Below are 17,507 nucleotides of genomic sequence, written 5' to 3'. Positions count from 1 at the left end.
GACAACTGTGACACAACAAGCACAAGTCGACTTTGCGCAGGTTCAGTCAAATAATCTCCATTTATTAAAAACAGAACCGCTTAGAAAATAATAGCAGGACAGTAAGGTGCAAATTTACAGTGGAGACATGTTGCATGTTGGGCTAGTGGTAACTTCCTTTGCCACTGATGTTACAGACCAATATAAAGACTCCTTATAAAGAGCGTCTGAGGAAATATTGCAAAATTACAACACAATGTTTAGATTATATGAAAATTGGTTGAAAGGGGGACAGAGAGGGAGGGAAAAAAAAAAGCAAAAACATAACTACATTTTTTTTAATTGTTAGTTGCAGGTATAAATCTGCCATATGTTTTTATGTTGATCTCCTGCTGACGACGATGTGGAGAAATGTCCCGTCTGGATGCACGTTTGAACTGGAGCCGTCGAGCAGCTTTCAGACGGAGCTCAACTGTAACCCAAACTAATAGCAAAGTTGTCGGAAACACTGAGATGTTGCCAGTATCGCATGTCACAGGAATGAGGCCCAAGGCAACAGTGGCAAACAAAGTGGAGCTGCTGGGTTTCCACTGATATGACAGAGAGCCTGATGACTTGAAAGACAAGAGATATATAATAATGACTTTGCCTAAATACATTTTCCTTCCCTCGTCTTCCCTTCTTAATTTTCCAAAAACAAAGTGCAAACCACCTTCTGTTAGTCTTTTTCCCGTCATGCAAAAGTCAGCATGGTGTTGCCTCACATGCAACATTGGCCTGCAAGATGACAGAACGCGTTCACTTGACGTCTTTAGTGACGCTACCCTGGGGGGGAAACAAATCACATACTGAATGAAAAAAGAAAAAAGAAAAAAAAATACTGCGTTGCTCTTGGTAACCGCCACCAATCGTAATATGACCAACCTCCTGTTGTAATACTAATGTAGTCCAGAGAGGCTGAGGACAGTGTTTGCTGCAGGGCTACATCACACTGCTGTGGAACGAGTTCTAGTCACTGAACGCAAGAAAGAGCAAGAAAATAAATTAGAAACTCTGCAAATGTTTGGTTGGCTGGCAGCTACTTGAGACGTTGCCGCATGTCCTGCCCCACCCTTGGATATGCTTCTAACAAGGAGCAGCCTACACGATATATAGATGTATATATACACATCACATAGATGAACCCAAATGGACATCCATATAAGACTCTCTGCTGGAAAATATGAGGGAGGGAAAAAAAAAAAAACAGTTGTTGTGGTAGACAATCTGCCTCACACGACGCCTCTGGCCTCATGTGTGACCAGACAAACAGCTGATGCGCAAAACAAAAAGACTCCAAAACGAGCGGGACGACAGCTGACGGCTGAGATGCAGTTTGGATCCAGTCAGGAGGTGAAGAGGCGGGGCAGTACGCTACGTTTAAGGCCAGAGAGAATTTGCCTCTTACGTGCTCCCATGATTTATTTATTATTATTATTAATTAGGAAACAAACATACAAGACGAGGAATATTGTTAAATTAGTGTAAGGGCGAGCGGTTGGACGACTGCGGAGCACCTAAAGTATTTTCAGTGCAGGGCCGCCTGCCTGGCCCAAGGGCCTGCGGTTGGCGGTGGGCGTGTCCTCCCCGGAAAAACGTCCCAAACACAGATGACACAGGGCTTCACAGTCAACGCTGCACCGGAGACGTCCAGGAGGGGGCGCCGGAAGGGGGAGGAAGTTTTCACTCTGGGCAGTTAAGAGTTTGTGGTCAAGTATGACATCCTCACCGTCGGCCTTTCTTGTTTGTTTGTTTGTTTGTTTGTTTGTTTACGAGCTCTCCAGGGCATCCAGGACCTTCATGATCTGCTGCTTGATGACCTTTGTGGCGTCACCGGCGTTCGGTATCAAATATCTGGGCAGAGGGAAGACAAGAGGACACAGATCAACGTGAGGAATGTGTCTGAATGTCCTCTGAGAAACGTCACAAACAGTCGCCACATTTGCGAGTCCTCGTCCATGTTAATTTCCCTGAGGGAGTCATCCCAAAGGGATCAATAAAGTCTATATCTATCTATCTATCTATCCCCCATGAAAAAACGAGGAGCTATTCTGACACGACGGCGGAGGGAAACGAGAGAAGGAGTGTGACATGACGGCACCTCTCCACAGCAGAGATCTCCACTCCGGCCGAGTTGTTGGTGCCAAACTTGAAGGTGATGAGCTCCGGGTGCTTCTTCTTGGACGTGATCTTGACCACCGAGTTCAGCGCCTGTCTGGACTGGATGTAGGCGAAGCCCCTCCTGGAGGAGATCTCCCGCAGGCAGTACATGTGGGTGGCGGTGATCAGCAGGTGGCTGGCGAGGAGACACCAGGTGAACGGAGACCCTCAGTCGCTTTACAAATTCCCCCGCAGCCGCCCGGACCTTTGGCTGAGACGCAACCACCGCAACACCCTCAACTCACCTGGGGAACATGTGACCCGTCTCCTTCACCTCGTTGCACGGAATGTGATGCTTCACGTCGGGTTTGTTGATCCAAGTCTGGATGTTGACAATCTCCTTCCTGTCGTCGTCCGACATGGACGAGCTGTCGATCTCGTCTGAGGAGGCAGCAGACGCACGTCAAGACCTTTTGGTCCTGAGAAGTTTCCAGTCGATTTCGTTCTCGCTTATTTTTTTTTTTTTCATTTTTGCATACCTGTGTCATACTCCTCTTCATCGCCGATACTGAAGACGGGTTTGACGCCACGGTACGGTTTGCCGACGCGGTCGCTGCTGCTCACGTGCCTGTCGAATTGGAAGGCAGATTGAGAGCAGCTGCATCAGCAAAGACGGCCAGAGTTCCTCAAACAGAACTTGGGACACAGACTGAAAAGACACAATGAGCTCCAGTTCGCAGCCAAACATTATCAGCCCCCTAGTGGTGGGTTAATGCTGCTAAATGCAAAAAAAGGGGTTAGGTGAGACAAAAAAAATACTCCAGATAGGGGCTACAGATTAGTTCCTTCATGATACTCAGGGCTAGCTTCTATTCATCAATTCTGTTATCTCATTTTATTTCATATTGGATGTTTCTGCACAGCCCTGGCTATCATCTAACTGACAATGACATGGAAAGAGACGGACTGTTAGCGGCTTCGCCAAGCAAACAGAACTGACATGGAGCTTCTCCCTTTAGCAGACTGGCAGCCGAACAACAGAACCAGTGACTGGTGGATGAAGACGTGACTCGATGCTTCCAGACCGGCTGCAACGGCTCAGTGTTGTTAGTGAAAGCATGAGGTGGGACGAGAGTTTGAAGACATCCTGCACACGGACGAGCTGTGGGGGTGAGTGAGTGAGCTAGCGAGTAAGCTAGTGAGTGAGCGTCGCCGGCTAGATATGCTGCTAGCAGACATGCGTTAATGTGACGTATGCTGACACTCCCAGAAGCCAGTAGACCGGTGCAGGGTGTGCAGCCAGTGGTCATGCTGGTGACACACAGCTAGATGAAGTCAGAGGGGGCGGGGACTCTTACCGATCTGGCGCCACCTTCTCTGGCCAGGGCAGATTGAAAGATATTCTAGCAGTGGGATAAGGCACAAAGTCGGGTAAACTCAGAATTACAAGTAGGAACTTTGAAATGCTAAGCTAAGGGACGGTTGCTACGGTGTTTCTTCAGGGCTCTTTCTAAAGAGGGAGTTTCAAAGTTGAAAGAAAGTTTGACTTTATTTCTGATTTTATTGGGTTGACTGGTTTTTTTTTTTATTATTTGAAATGTATTTTTAAAGAAATTCATGTAAGACCTTCAAAGGGTAATTTGAAAATATTCAGAGACTGGAAAAATAAAAAATAAAAAAGGAATTTAAAAAAGGGTTTAATCAACTGAATAAAACTTGAAATGCAATCATTGAGGGACTGGGAACACTTTAACAGTGAGTAGATACAAAATGTAAACAGACCAAAATTCCAAAAATGCTTATGTTTTTTTTTTTTTTCAAACGCAACTAAAAGGTTGGCGTGGTGCTCACCTTTCTACAGGGGTGGAGGTGTTCTCGATGAAGCTGATCATCTTCTCCTTCACATTCACAGACTTGGACTTGAGAGCAAACGTCATTTTGTTGACCAGGGACTTGACGCCTTTGCCGTCGCCAGGGCTGGTTAGTGACTCGCCCTAAGTAGAGAAATTATTTTTCTTTAGAAAATAGGGTAAACACTAAATAAAAATTAAAAGTGATTGGAAAGAAATGTCAATACCGTTAACTTTTAATTGAAAATAATTACAAAATCACTTTAATTCCTTGGATCCGTGCGGCTACTTACATCAGCTGAGCTGAGGCTGCTGTGAGACCCCGACGTGCTCACGATCCAGTGGACGTACGAGGAGTCCAGACCCTCCACAGTCATGTCGACCAGGTGCTTCTGGAGGGCTGCAGTCAAAGCAACCTGATTAATCTCAGGCCTGTTTAATCACTCACAAGAGTTCACATCACCACTACTCACCCATGAAGCCTCCTTTCGCAATGCTGACATATTCTTTGTTTTTCTGCAACACAGGAGCATTAATTAGCAAAAGACCAAGAAAAAACAAAAAACAGATGACGTGGTAGTTGGTGTGTCTTCAACCTCTCCCTCTTCACTCACCTGCAGGAAGTGAGCCAGCACCATGTTCATGTACATGTCCTCCTCCTCCCTCCCACTGCCCATGAAGCACAGGTGCTCCCCGCTGGCGATGGAGCCCGACTCCAGCGACTGCTTCTGAGTCTCCAGGAGCGACTTCACCGACAGGGCAAACTCAGACGGGTTCTGGAGCATCTGTACCAACAAAGTCCTTGTTTCAAATACTCATTTGCGTTGCCTTTTCATTGATAACAGTGAATTAACGAGGCCTTCTCCTCTCACCAGGTCTGAATCCAGGTGGAAGGCCGTGGACAGGTGTCCGGAGTTGTACTGCTCCGCCGGCCGACAGTCCACCACGAAGAAACGGACCCCGTCCTGAGAGGGACATCTGTTACCGTCACGCCAGCACTGAGCAAACTGGTAAATATTTTGTTTGAGCGTGACTGACCTGCTGCAGCTGGTTGGCTTGTAGGATCTCCGGGACAGACACAGGCAGACACATCGCCTGGCTCAGATCCATGTCCTCCTCCTTCAGGGCCACCAGGCTGCTGCCAAACAGATTCTGATTCATCTGACAGAGGGAGGGGGGGACACACAAAATTTGTAAAAAAAATAAATTAAAAAAAAAGAGCCGCTGAGTGCAACACTGTCTGTAGATGAGGTCTCACACTAACCTTTCGGAGGGACAGCGGGGTCTTGCTCTGGTAATACTGGGCCAGAGAGAATAAATCTTCAATATCCTCAGACTCCAGCAGAGAGGGAGACTCTTCAAGCATTTCTGCAGAGGGTGGAGGGGGTGTAGTAGAGTTTAGGTGGTGAGTTTAATGAAAATAATCAAAATGAAAGTGGGTCAGACTCACTGATGATGTCCTCTTTGCTGCCAGCTTCTTGCGTGAGGATGGTCTCTCTGCAAGCAAACCAAGTAGAAAAATAGTCAATCTTTACGTTTTAGTGTTCACTGAATCGCTTCACGTCAATTAACAGCCTACTTGGCATTGACGAGGATGATGAGCATGAGGAAGAAGATGAGGAAGGGGTCAGCCTGCTGGAGGTAGCAGTCCCAGACGGCCTGGGTGACGTCAGGGAGGCAGTGGCTGGAGAACAGGCTGCCCATCTAGCAGAACACAGACGACAGGCGGCGGCTCAGCGGCAGAGAGTCATCGTCACAGAGCAACATATGAGCGGGGAGGGGAAACAAATACCCAGTTGATGGCGTAGGAGTCTGGTGTGATCTTTTTGGTGTCCAGGAAGGAGCAGAGCTCCGGCTCGTGGTACTGCAGCAGCAGCCTGTACAGGTGGAACGGCCGGCCTTTCACCACACAGTCCCTGAAAATGGACACACACACACACAAAAAAAAACATTCACAATCCTCCCCTGTGTTTTCTGTCCCCTTTCTGCGCCCCCGTTCCAATTACGAAACCATTTGCAGACCTGGGAATGTATTTGTTCATGAAGGCGTAGAAGCAGTTGTAGAGGTCGCTGCGGGGCAGCCCCAGGCCCAGCAGCGGCTTCAGGAGGTGCGGCCAGCTCAGCTCCGGGGTGAAAGCGATGTTTCGCGACTTGCAGTAAAGAGTGATGACTGACTCGACGTCCGACACCATGTCACTCCTCTCCTCCTCCGATAGACCCAGCTGGTCTGAGCAGGTCACGCAAAAAAAGAAGAGTCAGTCTACAAACGCGTACAAATATAGAGTCTGCTGGGATGAGGACATTTCTACAGATGACTTTTTAATTATCAAAATCAAAAATTTCAGTTCATGGATCTCCCCTCCCCCATGACTGGCTACTTCTTTATTTTGATGGTGATTCACATGCCGGGGTTTGGACATGCAACTGGTGACTGCGCTCAGGACCAGGAAGAGGAATTTATTCACCAATCAGCTGCTGACAGCGGTTGTGAATGAGGGTCTGTTCCGGTAAGTCCAGCACGCCGTCCCACGAAGACAGGCTGTCCCCTTTCCCAGCAACATTGAGAGCGATCTGTGGACAGGAACCAAGTCTCAATGCTGAACAGCTAGTGAGGCTCAACGGATACAGATCGGGGGCTAATCTGGCAACAATGGCTTCAATAATCTTCAGTAGATTGAGAAAGTCTTGACCCAATACCCCTAAATTGCGCAGCAGCAGACGTGTCTGTTTGACAAAACGGCAGATTTAAACTATTTCAGCTCAGAATATTCACGAGCCATGTAAGTCTGATCACTTTATACCTGCGCAAGCCATGAGGTGAAATAGATCATTGTGGCATCTGCTGCTGTCATATAGGAAAACGTCTAGCGGCTAACTCTTTCAGGGAGGGTGTGTCCCACAGCTGACATCACGAGCCAGAGCTGTTGGTCTAGTCTTTCCAGTCTGGTCCATTGTGTGGCTGACAATTGAAACGCTCCACTTTGTCCACAAGGAGAATCCAGTTTGTCCTCAACCTGGTTATTATTCATTACTCATGTTAAATTCATATTAAATATCCCTGCTTCTGTGAACCACTGTTTAAGCTCTTACTGCTTGGAAAACAATATCAATGATTTTCTTTTCTTTTTTTATTTAATTTCCCCACCTTCCACATCTTGGCTCTGTGCTGGGCTGACTGCTCCTGGACCTGAACCAGACCTTTGTCCATCTCCATGTCAGAGCTGCCAGAGTCCAGAGCTTCAGCCAGATCCTGGTCCCTGAGAACAGACAGGAGGCCAACGGATAAGCTAATGGATAAGGATCAAGTACTGAGTCCAGCCACAGGAGTTATTTAGTCCAGAATACCATGAACCATTCATATTGATATTTGGTTTGAAGTTCTATTTATATTCACAATTCTTGAATGAACCTTAGATTGAGTACCCACAGTCTACAGTGTGCATGGCGAGAAACAAAACAGCATTTTACTGTACGCAAATAAAGATAAGATAACCCAATTATGACCCTACTTTCAGGACTCAGTCATGACTAGTTGCTATAGTAGCAAGTAGTATTCGATAATCGCCTTCAATAAAATTATTGTAGTACAACCATTTCAAATACACGTCAATTATGTAATGTAACTAATTATTAACGGGTTTGCTTATGCATTGCATGATAAAAAATAAAAAAAAGAAGAAGAAGAAGAAGGAGGAGGAGGAGAGGCGGCGGCGACCCGTCAACAGGTCCCATTTGATTTCGTTGACAAAATAAAAGCAGCTTTAGTCAGCAACTGTTTTGGATAAACAAAATGCACTCAGAATATACATTCATCAAAGTCTCTGGTTATTTCAATTGTACACACCCCGAGACTTAGAAATACAACGCGAGAAGAAGAATTCAAAGAAAAAGTGCTCTGGGCTCTGATTTAAAGAGAACAGGAACTCAACAAACACCCGGTGTATGCGCCTGGTCGCTGGTTATTGTTAGCATGCTGGCTAACAGGACTCCGACCGTCTCATTTTCGGTACGGAGATTTGACGTTAAAAACAGGGCATCTTTTGCAGACATTTCGCGACAGGGTTTTCTTGTACTGTTTTCGCGTTGACGAGCCGGGCTGGTCTTTAATCGGGACCAGCTAGGCCAATTAGCAGACTAGCAGACGAGCAGGGAAGGGGGCGGCTGACGAGCACCGGATGGCTCCACACCAGCATCCGGCGTCCGCGGGGAAGATTTTTTTTTTTTTTTTTAACACCTGAAGGCCGTATACGGTTTAAATTTGTCTACGCTTTGTGTCTTTGGCTCGCAGGGGACGTTTGACGATCGTCGAGACCACGCCGCGCCAGTGACAGAGCGTCAAAAAGGTGATCTTACCAGCCGCTCTGAAAAGCTTCCTCCGCGGCGTCCGCCATTGCTGCTGTGTTGACGGCTCCACGTCAGGCGTGACGTCATCACGGCTCCAAAGTGTCGCGCGACACACGCTCAGGTGAGCGCAACAGCTGCGAAATCCAACGCAGCTGACGAGTTGATGTAATCAGTGCCGATCAAACGGTCACGGGTGTGAACGTAAAAACTTCCTGTTCCGTCGTTCGAGGAAGGAAACATCTTCAATCAGGGAGTAATAATATTTATTTTTTATTGAAACATTAGGGTAGGACAAGATATTTGTAATCTTCCCACAACGTTATTAATGAGCACCAATTAAAGTAGTTTTACGCGTTGTATTCCGTTGAACTTGCTATCTCCTGGACCTGGAGTATCTTGTCAAAATAAGACAAACCTACATTTTAAGGCAACTTTCACCTTCTTTTACCTTTAGGTGGCAGTGTAGAGTCTCTCTGGAAATTGAGTATTCGTGACAGCAGTCTTTTTTGACTGTTCCAAAAGACATGAATAAGTCAAAAAAGTTTTATTTATTTATTTATTCATTCATTGATTTATAACTTTATTAGGATCCATGTTTTCTTTCACTTTGGTCACAGTACATGCTGTTGATAAAGGATGAATTTCAGTCACACAGGCAAGGGGTTCTGAACAGCTGAATCCGCCTACCAACGATAAGGAGGTCCTGTTTGAGTCTTGAAGTTTTGTTGAGAGAAAATCCTCACCAGCAGCAGTCCTGAACATCTGATCTGCTTCCTTAACAAGTTTTAAACAAAATAAGCCACCAGCTAAATGAAATGTCTTCACAATAACATTCCAACTTCTTCCAGAACTAATTCTAGCTGTGTGGGACTCATTTTATTCATCACATAGCTGGTAACCAAATCAAACACCGCACTGAGAAATCCTCAAGATTGCATGTGGGTTGGAAACAATAAGGCTTGGGTCAGGACAAAGTCATTATACTGTATCGTCTGAAAGGGTGGGGGATGAAAAAAGTATTGGAAACGTCAAAGGATGAAACCAAATGTATGATGAAAAATTAACCATTTACAATACGTTAGAAAATAAATCAAGTTCTCTATTTAACTTTAATATCTTCTTACACTAGAAGCAATTAAAAAAACATAAAAAATAAAGACAACGTGTTTTAGGTTTTTCTCATCTAAGTGCGTCTGAAGTTGCAAACACTTGTTTTATCTCCCTCCTCATGGCCAAGACAGCACGAACAACAGGGAATATGCTGAATCATGTATATAAAAAAAGAAGAAAAAAAGACAGACAATCCCAAAAAGAAAAGCAACTATTGAGGATGCTAACCTAAGCCCTCCGTCACACCACATCTATGGGTTCAATTCCAGCATCACAACCAGACTTAACCGTTTGACTCTAATTTTAATCTTGCATTCTGAACGGAGAAAGTATAGTACAAGGAACAGCAGAAAACAAACATTTGAGATCAGCATAAATTAAAACCACAGTTGGAACTATAACAACCTCTCGCAGTACCTTTTCTGAAAGGGTCATCGGACAAGCCGGTTGATTTCACAGATTGCACACGTCACTGCTTTGCTTTTGTTGCCAACAATTTGGACAGATGCACATGGTCATTCATATGATAAGACAGAAATATATAATCGTGCTTATTATTTATTCACCAATAAAGACTTTGACAACAATGCTGCTGTTGGGCCAAGAGTCATCAAAGCGCAGCCTCGTTTATGAACCACCGCAACTGCTCCCCAAGTGGATCCCAACTATTGACTGGAAATGCATCTGTGATCACAAACCCCTTAAAATGTGATGTAAACATGAGATACATAGAGGGCTTCCTTTTTTTTTCAATTCTTCCTCACATGACCCAGTATTCAAATCAAAGTTACATCGAGACAGTTGCACTTTTTTAATACAGCTAGGCTGAGCAGAGAGGAGGTTGGCAATGGGCTTGGTGGGGGCAAAACAAATGTACAAAAAAAAAGAAAAGAAGAAAATTAGAGTGTTGGCGGTTTCAGCCCGTACTTCCTGGCCACTTCTGTCTGGGCGTACGCTGCATCGCATAGGGAGTACAAATGGGCCATCTCCATCTCCGACTTGGCTAAATTAATGGCCTTGTTGAACATTTCTATCGCCTTGTCCAGGTTGCCCCTGTGAACAAGAATATGACAGGTTATTGCGGCTCTTCAAACACCTTGTGATGTGAGGGGCAGTGGAGGTTTTTCACATCTCACCTCTGAACTTCAATAGTCCCCATAGTTTCGTAGGCAAAGTCACATTTGTTGTCAATTTCGATGGCTTTACTGATGAGCTCCAACCCTAAATCCAGGTCTTGTTTCCACTGGAGCTGCAACAACCTGAGCAGAAACAGAGGAGTTAATTAATGACGGGCGAACGAATCTGAATGTCATCATCGCGTTGAACGCTGTGAATTTAAAAAAAAAAAAGTCGTACCCCTTGTGAACGTAGGTGGTGGCGTTGTCGGGTTCCAGCTCGATACACTTGTCATACATCTCGTCTGCCTTCCCAAACTGCTGCTGGTCAGTCAGGGCCTGAAGATCAAGGGTGCGTTAAGGAAGACATTACACGTTGTTGTGGGACAAAACCAGACCTCTTGCTGCTGCAGTGTACAGAGGCTGCAACAGCGACAAACATTTGTGTTTCTGCACCTGAGCGTAAAGAGCGTAGCCCTCTGCGCACTTGGGGAACCTCCTGATGACGTCCTCAAAGCCGTCCATGGCCGTCTGCACTTGGGACGTGTTGTGTCCGGTATACGCCTGTCTGTACTGGAGAGCACGACGCAAAATACAGAAGAGTCGGCATCTCCACTCAAGTCAGCACTGGTCGCGTTGTCGTCGTTCAGGATTCCGCGTTTATTACCACGACTTACAAGAGCGAAGCACTTCTGAGCCTGGGCGAGAGCCGAGTCGGGCCGCAGCAGGATGCACTCGTCAAAGTCTCCCACGGCTTCGTCCACCTGATCCAGCAGGATCTTCAGCTGAGGGAGGGAAACGGAGCCTTTAGACGGAGCGCTTGTGCATCAACGTTGATCAGTGGCCGAGCTGAACCAGCAGCCAGAGAATTCAGCGCGGCTCCTCCCACCTGCCCCCTGTGGTGATACACGTCGGGGTTGCGCGTGTCCATCTCGGCCGCCATGTTGAAGTCTTGTGTGGAGAGCATCGACTGCTGCTGCTGCATGTACATGCTTCCCCGCTTGATCAGAGCGTTGGCTTTTAGCTGTGAACCAGGAAGGAAACCGGTTTGTGCCTCGCCGTCTTTTTCTGCCTCTGCCATTTGGAGCCAAGGCGAGTGCGTACCTTCACGTTGGCGTCCTGCATGTTGATGACGCGGTCCAGGTCTGGCTGGGCTGCCGTGGCGTTGCCGATCAACAGGTAGAACGTGGCCCGCAGCAGGAGGGCCTCCGCAGTGTAGCGGCCGCCGGAGTCGATCTCCTTGGTGCATTCGCTGATGATTTTGTCGTAATTCTCCTCCTCCATGTATTGTTTGGCCTTCAGGTATCCAGAGCTGAAGAGGAGAAGGAAAAAAACAAAACCAATTCTCTCTTTTCCCCTTTGAATATGAATGTTGGTTAGACGTCATGGACAGGAACAGCTGTAATTCCTTGTCCATTTCCAACGCTAACACCAAGCCTTTCAGCAGATTTTTGGTAAAAACTTAGGATAAAATTATGGATGCAAAGTAAAACCAAGAGTAAGCAGTCTGTCTCACTGTATTTCTTTAAAAAAAAAAAAAATGAATGGTACTTTAAAAAGGCACCATACCATTAAGAAAAACATTTCAAATCAATTTTTTTTTTACTCTGCCCTTGTTTTTGTTTACTTCCAAACACATGGAAGGTGGAACAAAGCACCAGTTTTAGCAGAAGGCTAAACTGCAGCATTTTTAACAGGAGGCTGTAAACAGAAGGTTCAGTGTGCGACTACACAGGAGTCTGACGCAGAAAAAAAACCCACGGGGCCTTTCTCAAACTGCAGCATTTTAACATTCTCTGCAGGTCTTCTTACACAACTTCTTGCTCTCGGTTGGGCAAGTAAAGATTTTCTGACCTCCCAGTGACCTCGGCAGCCTCTCCCTCCTTGTCCTTGTCCTCATCTTTCTTCTCCCCCTTCAGTAGCGGCTGCGAGATGATGTCATCGGTGAAGGAGCTAAAGTAGGACTTGATGAACTGAGGCGAGGGCATCATGGGTTCACGGTTCTGGAGCGGAAAGTTTCATTTGAAAAATAAACAAAAACGGAGAGATTAGTGTGCCAATCTGACTGCGTGCCACTTAAGACAAATATTTGACAGAGTGAGCATTTATTTACCTTGTATTTGTCTTTGGCCTTCTCTTTTCCTAACTGTTTCAGGACCTTGTCTGCCAGCAGCATGCTCTGTTGGTTCTGGAAGCCCTCGAGAATGCAAACCGCCGTGACATCTACCCGACAGAGGGGGAGAACACAACTGGCTGAGTAAAAGAATCACTAGAACTGGAACCAGCAAACTGTGACCAGTGAACACCACTGCCTTCCTCAATAAAGCGGAGCGTCTCACCTTCCAGGCACTCCCTCTTGTTGTCTAGTTTTTCCAGAGCTTTCGCTCGTCTGAACAGCGCTTTGACATAGCGGGGATTCATTTCCACAGCCTGTGAACAGTCCTGCACCACCTCCTTCCACTTCATCTGAAATAAAAGAAAGACGGTTATGATCACAAACACGTCTGCGTCTGAGAGGCTCATCAAACAGCCAATAGCAAAACACCGGCCTTTGAGGTGAACAAAGACACCAAAACTGCACAGACAGACTTGCAAGTCCGTCACTGAAAATCCTATTTCAGTTCCGAGCAGCTAGAATACACACATGCATCCATACACTTCAATCAATAATGAATTAGGGCCTAAAGGAATGTATAAAAGCATGTAAGAATAGGACATCCAGACTCGTATACTAAGACATTTTCAAAGCCCTGGTGCAGGATCAACAGAAAGAAAATACATGCAACATTTTTGAGTGTTGTGAAGCAAAAATGGATGAAGTCTGTTCAGCAGCTTCAAAAAATGGGATCTGGTTGCCTGAGTTTATTTCCTTTCTAAGCAACTGTGTATCTTAGAACTATTCAAGTGAATAACAGACAAACACACGTGCAGTCCAAATATTGCATCGTTCTCCCGCTACTTCATGTCTGTTTACACTGGAATTTTATTTGCCACCTTGTGGCTATTTTTATGTCCTTGTCCTGGTGTTTTACTTTGTTGTGACTTGTTTTCATTTTTTTAAGCCCTGTGAAGCACACTTCATGAATCTAAAACGGGTGTTATATAAATAAACTAAAGATGCTGAGACAGACTTTGTAAAATTCTAAACTTATATTATAGTTTTTATCCTGGTTTTTTTTTTCTTCTTTTTTTATTGCTTTTTTCCTTTGCAACACGTAAACATTAACACCAACAACAACAACACTACAAAAAAACAAATACTATCATCAAAATAATAACACGCTGTGTTACCAGGATGTCTCTACAAATTGTTCTATATGAGCATCAGTGTGAAAGTTCTTGACCTGTCGTTAATTTATAAACAGTCAATTTCTGAGCCTGGGTTGTTTTTGTTGTTTAGGGGGAGCCTTCAAAGTAACGTTCAGAAAAAGAAGCAACCCCATGAATTAATTTTAATTTAATTAATTTCTTAATGTGCTGATTAAGAAAAAATCTTATATGTTTTAATTACTCAATGAATTGGTTTAATTCCAGATTATTAAATAATCTGATAGCTGCAGCGCTACTGTCCCCCCCCTTTAACCTTTCAAAATACACAAAGAACAATAACTCAGACAATAAATACTCAAAGTTGCAGATTTAAAAACAGTGTTTGCCTCCATCACGTTTCACCAACCTGCTGCTCGTAGGCTGCAGCTCGATTCTGGTAGAACGTCGACAGGTCGGTCTTCTGCTCTGTGGGGCACAGAGCGATGGCCTCTGTGTAGCACTGGATGGCATTCTCGTACTTGCCCGCCTTGAAGTACTTGTTGCCCTTGTTTTTTGCAGACTGGGCCCGATCCAGGGGACTCTGCAGAGAAAGAAACAGCGCGTGGCGACTGCTCATCACTGCAACACAATAGTTCCTTGTACAGGTGAACTGCACACTGTCGACTGGCTTGATGTTTATTAGACTGAGAGTGCAGTACCATGTGAAATAAAAACAATTAAACATCCACTAGTTTTCCTACATCAGACTTGTAATTGTCCATTTCATATTGGCATATCTGTGAATATAAATGTGCATGTATTCTAATGGACTTCATCCAAGTCATGCATCTTTACTACCACTACTCATGCTCTCATTAAAATATGTCAACAATACGTGCCAACCCTAGAGCAACAATTATTCATACTCTGAAAAATGTGTTAACTTTAAAGCTAAATAACTTCGGACGGAGCAAATAGAGGCTTTCCAGAAGGTTGATAGATTGGCTCGAGGTGTTGACAACAGGTGAAGTGCATGACATAACGCCTCATGTAGGCAACATGTCAAGAGTTTATTAGCTTGAAACGATCATTTCAGGCTATTGAACAAGGTGAACTAGCAGTCGTCCCCGCCCCCAGTGACTTCTCGTAATTTACGCAGCATGTCCAAAAACGAAACTAAAAGATAGGTATTAATCTACGACCGTCAAAGTATATTTTCCGAGGCGTCCCCTTTCCTCGACAATACATATAATTCGAGGGAGACGGCTGCACTTAGCTTAGCTTAGCTAGCTCGAAAATACCCCCAAAAACGTTAGCTTAAGAGGCGGCTAGTTAAGCTAGCAATTGGCGTTAACTTGGAGATGATCCAGACCGATCAACTGCTCACTGCGACGGCAGCTTGGCGGACACTGGCTGTCAGCGACGTTAAATGTCCTTGACTGTACTTCAGCGACAACGGCACGTTTAGCCACACGCGTGTTTGCACTGCACTGAGGCAACGCTCGCCAACGTCAGGGGGAGGCGCAGTCGGAAGCACGGGGGTTTGGAGGGTGAAGACGGGTGGAGATTCGGTTCACGTTACCATGTTCTCCTCCTCACGGCTGGCTCGCACCGAGCCGTCCTGGCCCTGCGCGGGGCTGGCGCTGCCTTCTGGCGTTTTCCGCTCGCCGGTCCCTTTCCTCTCCTTAGTCCTGCGGCGGTTCCACAGGTAAACGGCACCGACGCCGAGCACGATGGGCGTCCCGACCAACAGTGCCAACTGCCAGCGAGGCAGCCCGCTCCCAGTCTGCGGCTCGACTGGCTTTGAAGCGGCCATGATCTCACACCAGAGCGACGGTTAGCCGGCTGACACCACCAGCACGCAGCAGCAGCAGCAGCAGCAGCAGTAGTAGCAGCAGCGTGAGCGAGCTACGAAGAGCGAGCACCGCCGCCTCCTCTTCTTCGCGTGTTTCGTCGCGAGGTCACGCCAAGGAATCATGGGATAGGGCCGCAGACACGCGAGGCTGACTGGTAGCTGTAGTTCATGGTGATCAACGTTGTAGTCCAAACTGTCTCAATGCCAAAAGCCGGAAAAAACGGTCGCAGTTCCTTCAGACAACAGGTTGTGGAATTAATTTAAAGTGTGTGTGTGTGTGTGTGTGTGTGTGTGTGTGTGTGTGTGTGTGTGTGTGTGTGTGTGTGTGTGTGTGTGTGTGATCAAAAATAATATATAATGCGTTATTTGTTATTCACAGTTACACAAAACATTTTAGAGCATTTCAAACGTGCTAATTACAGTGGTCATATATACAAACGTCTACGTGCCAAAACACGTGAGCACTCACCGATCGATTATTTTTGATACTTTTCAGTCATTTGGCAGTGAGCAATGCACATTGCAGAGACTAGGGGGCAGTGTTGCATTCTTTGCTTTCCAATCAAGTCCTGTAACGTACGGAGCAACTCAATGATGTGTTGGAAAAGGCAGAATCCACACCTCTTTTCACTTGTGTATTTGTCTTCAATAAAACACAAATGATGCACAGATTGTGTGGTTAGATGGCCACCAACCAAGCCTTTGTTTGTTTCAGCAATTCTGTATTTATTATTATTATTTCCATATTCCCGAGGGGCTTGTTTATTCTCTGGCCCATTTCAGTGCCTTGTGCTGAACCATGTGGATGCTGCTGCAGCTTGATTCAATTCAATTTCACGCCTGAGGCCACCTGACCTCAAACAGCGACCAGCGCTGATCTCAATCCAAAGTGAACTGTGTTTAACTCAGACGAGGGGTGTGAGCAATTAAGAGCGTTGTAGGCTTGTATTGACATAGTATGGTAAAATGTTGCCCCCCCTCCCACCTCCCCAGTAATATGGGATTGTCCAAACAAACTGAGTAGTAATATCATTTGTATTATGACATTTCAAACAGTAATTAAATTTAAAAGCATGATTTTTTTTCTAACTTGTCCATGCTCAATTTTAAAGACGTTGTGAGGTTGCTGTTCCCAAAAGAATTGCTCCTCTTGTTACTCAGCTGCTGAACAATCAGAACCAGTGCTGAAGAGCAACACAGCACCAGGTAGTCACCTCGTGCCCCACACTTCTTCCGATCACAATAACTTTTTGATTGACTATTACAGCTACAGACAACTGAGATGGTCACAACAGGGCTGTCTAATCCTGGTCTGTCTGTTATAAAATCTGTCTTCTATTGTTAGCCTGTTCCGGCTTAACCTCAGTAACCGTCAGTGATGTGTGAAAATCTGTGATCACAACCGAGCGGCTACAAACCTGTACACAGTGTTCAGCAGAGGGGAGTGGCCACTTTGAGCCTCTTATTTGGACATCTTTTAGCATATTTATAGTTGTGTATTGTCTGATGTTGCATTTATGGCTGTTAGCAAAATGTATAAATGATTTGTTCATCTGTTTACTCATGTACATTTTTTCCCCCACAAACTGTTTATTGACATTTTGAAATAGAGCAGATGAACATTACAGTAACACCGGACAATAGTAGTGCTAAAACAAAAGTGCAAGTCAAGGGTAAGATGAAAACAGTACAAGACCAAAAAAGAAAAGAAAAACTAAGACAGGACAAATACTACAAACCAAGGAACATAACCCACGACAAAGATTGAGGACAAGAAATAGCTTAACAACAAAGAGTTATGAAAAATAAATAAATACATAAACAACAACATAAAATGCTAAAGCATAAAATAAAAGCTGCTGGTCA

The 17,507-nt window shown here is 45.3% G+C and overlaps 2 protein-coding genes and 1 long non-coding RNA gene across 4 annotated transcripts; 1 reads left to right on the top strand and 2 right to left on the bottom strand.

Moving 5' to 3' along the window:
• Window positions 1-41: 41 nt before the first annotated feature.
• On the bottom strand, window positions 42-8,474 carry tbc1d23 (TBC1 domain family, member 23). Of its 2 annotated transcripts, XM_076045482.1 has the most exons (19): window positions 8,322-8,474; window positions 7,114-7,225; window positions 6,434-6,539; window positions 5,991-6,195; window positions 5,761-5,884; window positions 5,548-5,672; window positions 5,419-5,465; window positions 5,233-5,336; window positions 5,007-5,129; window positions 4,841-4,933; window positions 4,583-4,753; window positions 4,442-4,484; window positions 4,262-4,368; window positions 3,970-4,112; window positions 3,477-3,521; window positions 2,658-2,746; window positions 2,424-2,559; window positions 2,120-2,314; window positions 42-1,872 (listed from the first exon to the last, which is right to left on the bottom strand). In XM_076045482.1, the coding sequence occupies exons 1-19, from the start codon at window positions 8,357-8,359 to the stop codon at window positions 1,788-1,790; spliced, it is 2,091 nt and encodes a 696-aa protein (XP_075901597.1). In that variant the 5' UTR covers window positions 8,360-8,474; the 3' UTR covers window positions 42-1,787. The 2 variants fall into 2 exon arrangements, with proteins under 2 accessions (XP_075901597.1, XP_075901598.1); XM_076045483.1 differs by lacking the exon at window positions 3,477-3,521.
• Window positions 7,705-9,649, top strand: LOC142900887 (uncharacterized). The gene is made up of 2 exons (XR_012928944.1): window positions 7,705-7,974; window positions 8,257-9,649. It is a non-coding gene; the product is annotated as an uncharacterized LOC142900887 (long non-coding RNA).
• tomm70a (translocase of outer mitochondrial membrane 70 homolog A (S. cerevisiae)) lies at window positions 8,864-15,787 on the bottom strand. The gene is made up of 12 exons (XM_076045484.1): window positions 15,369-15,787; window positions 14,214-14,387; window positions 12,877-13,003; window positions 12,651-12,760; window positions 12,392-12,540; window positions 11,642-11,849; window positions 11,427-11,561; window positions 11,215-11,322; window positions 10,994-11,110; window positions 10,779-10,876; window positions 10,559-10,681; window positions 8,864-10,475 (listed from the first exon to the last, which is right to left on the bottom strand). The coding sequence occupies exons 1-12, from the start codon at window positions 15,600-15,602 to the stop codon at window positions 10,322-10,324; spliced, it is 1,737 nt and encodes a 578-aa protein (XP_075901599.1). The 5' UTR covers window positions 15,603-15,787; the 3' UTR covers window positions 8,864-10,321.
• Window positions 15,788-17,507: the final 1,720 nt, after the last annotated feature.

Source organism: Nelusetta ayraudi, unplaced genomic scaffold (assembly GCF_046127955.1).
Source record: "Nelusetta ayraudi isolate G7.1 ecotype Tasmania unplaced genomic scaffold, CSIRO-AGI_Nayr_v1 ptg000084l, whole genome shotgun sequence".
NCBI classification, from domain to species: domain Eukaryota; kingdom Metazoa; phylum Chordata; class Actinopteri; order Tetraodontiformes; family Monacanthidae; genus Nelusetta; species Nelusetta ayraudi.
Note: the sequence above shows the minus strand (reverse complement) of the source record. Positions and strands in the feature narration are given on the sequence as shown.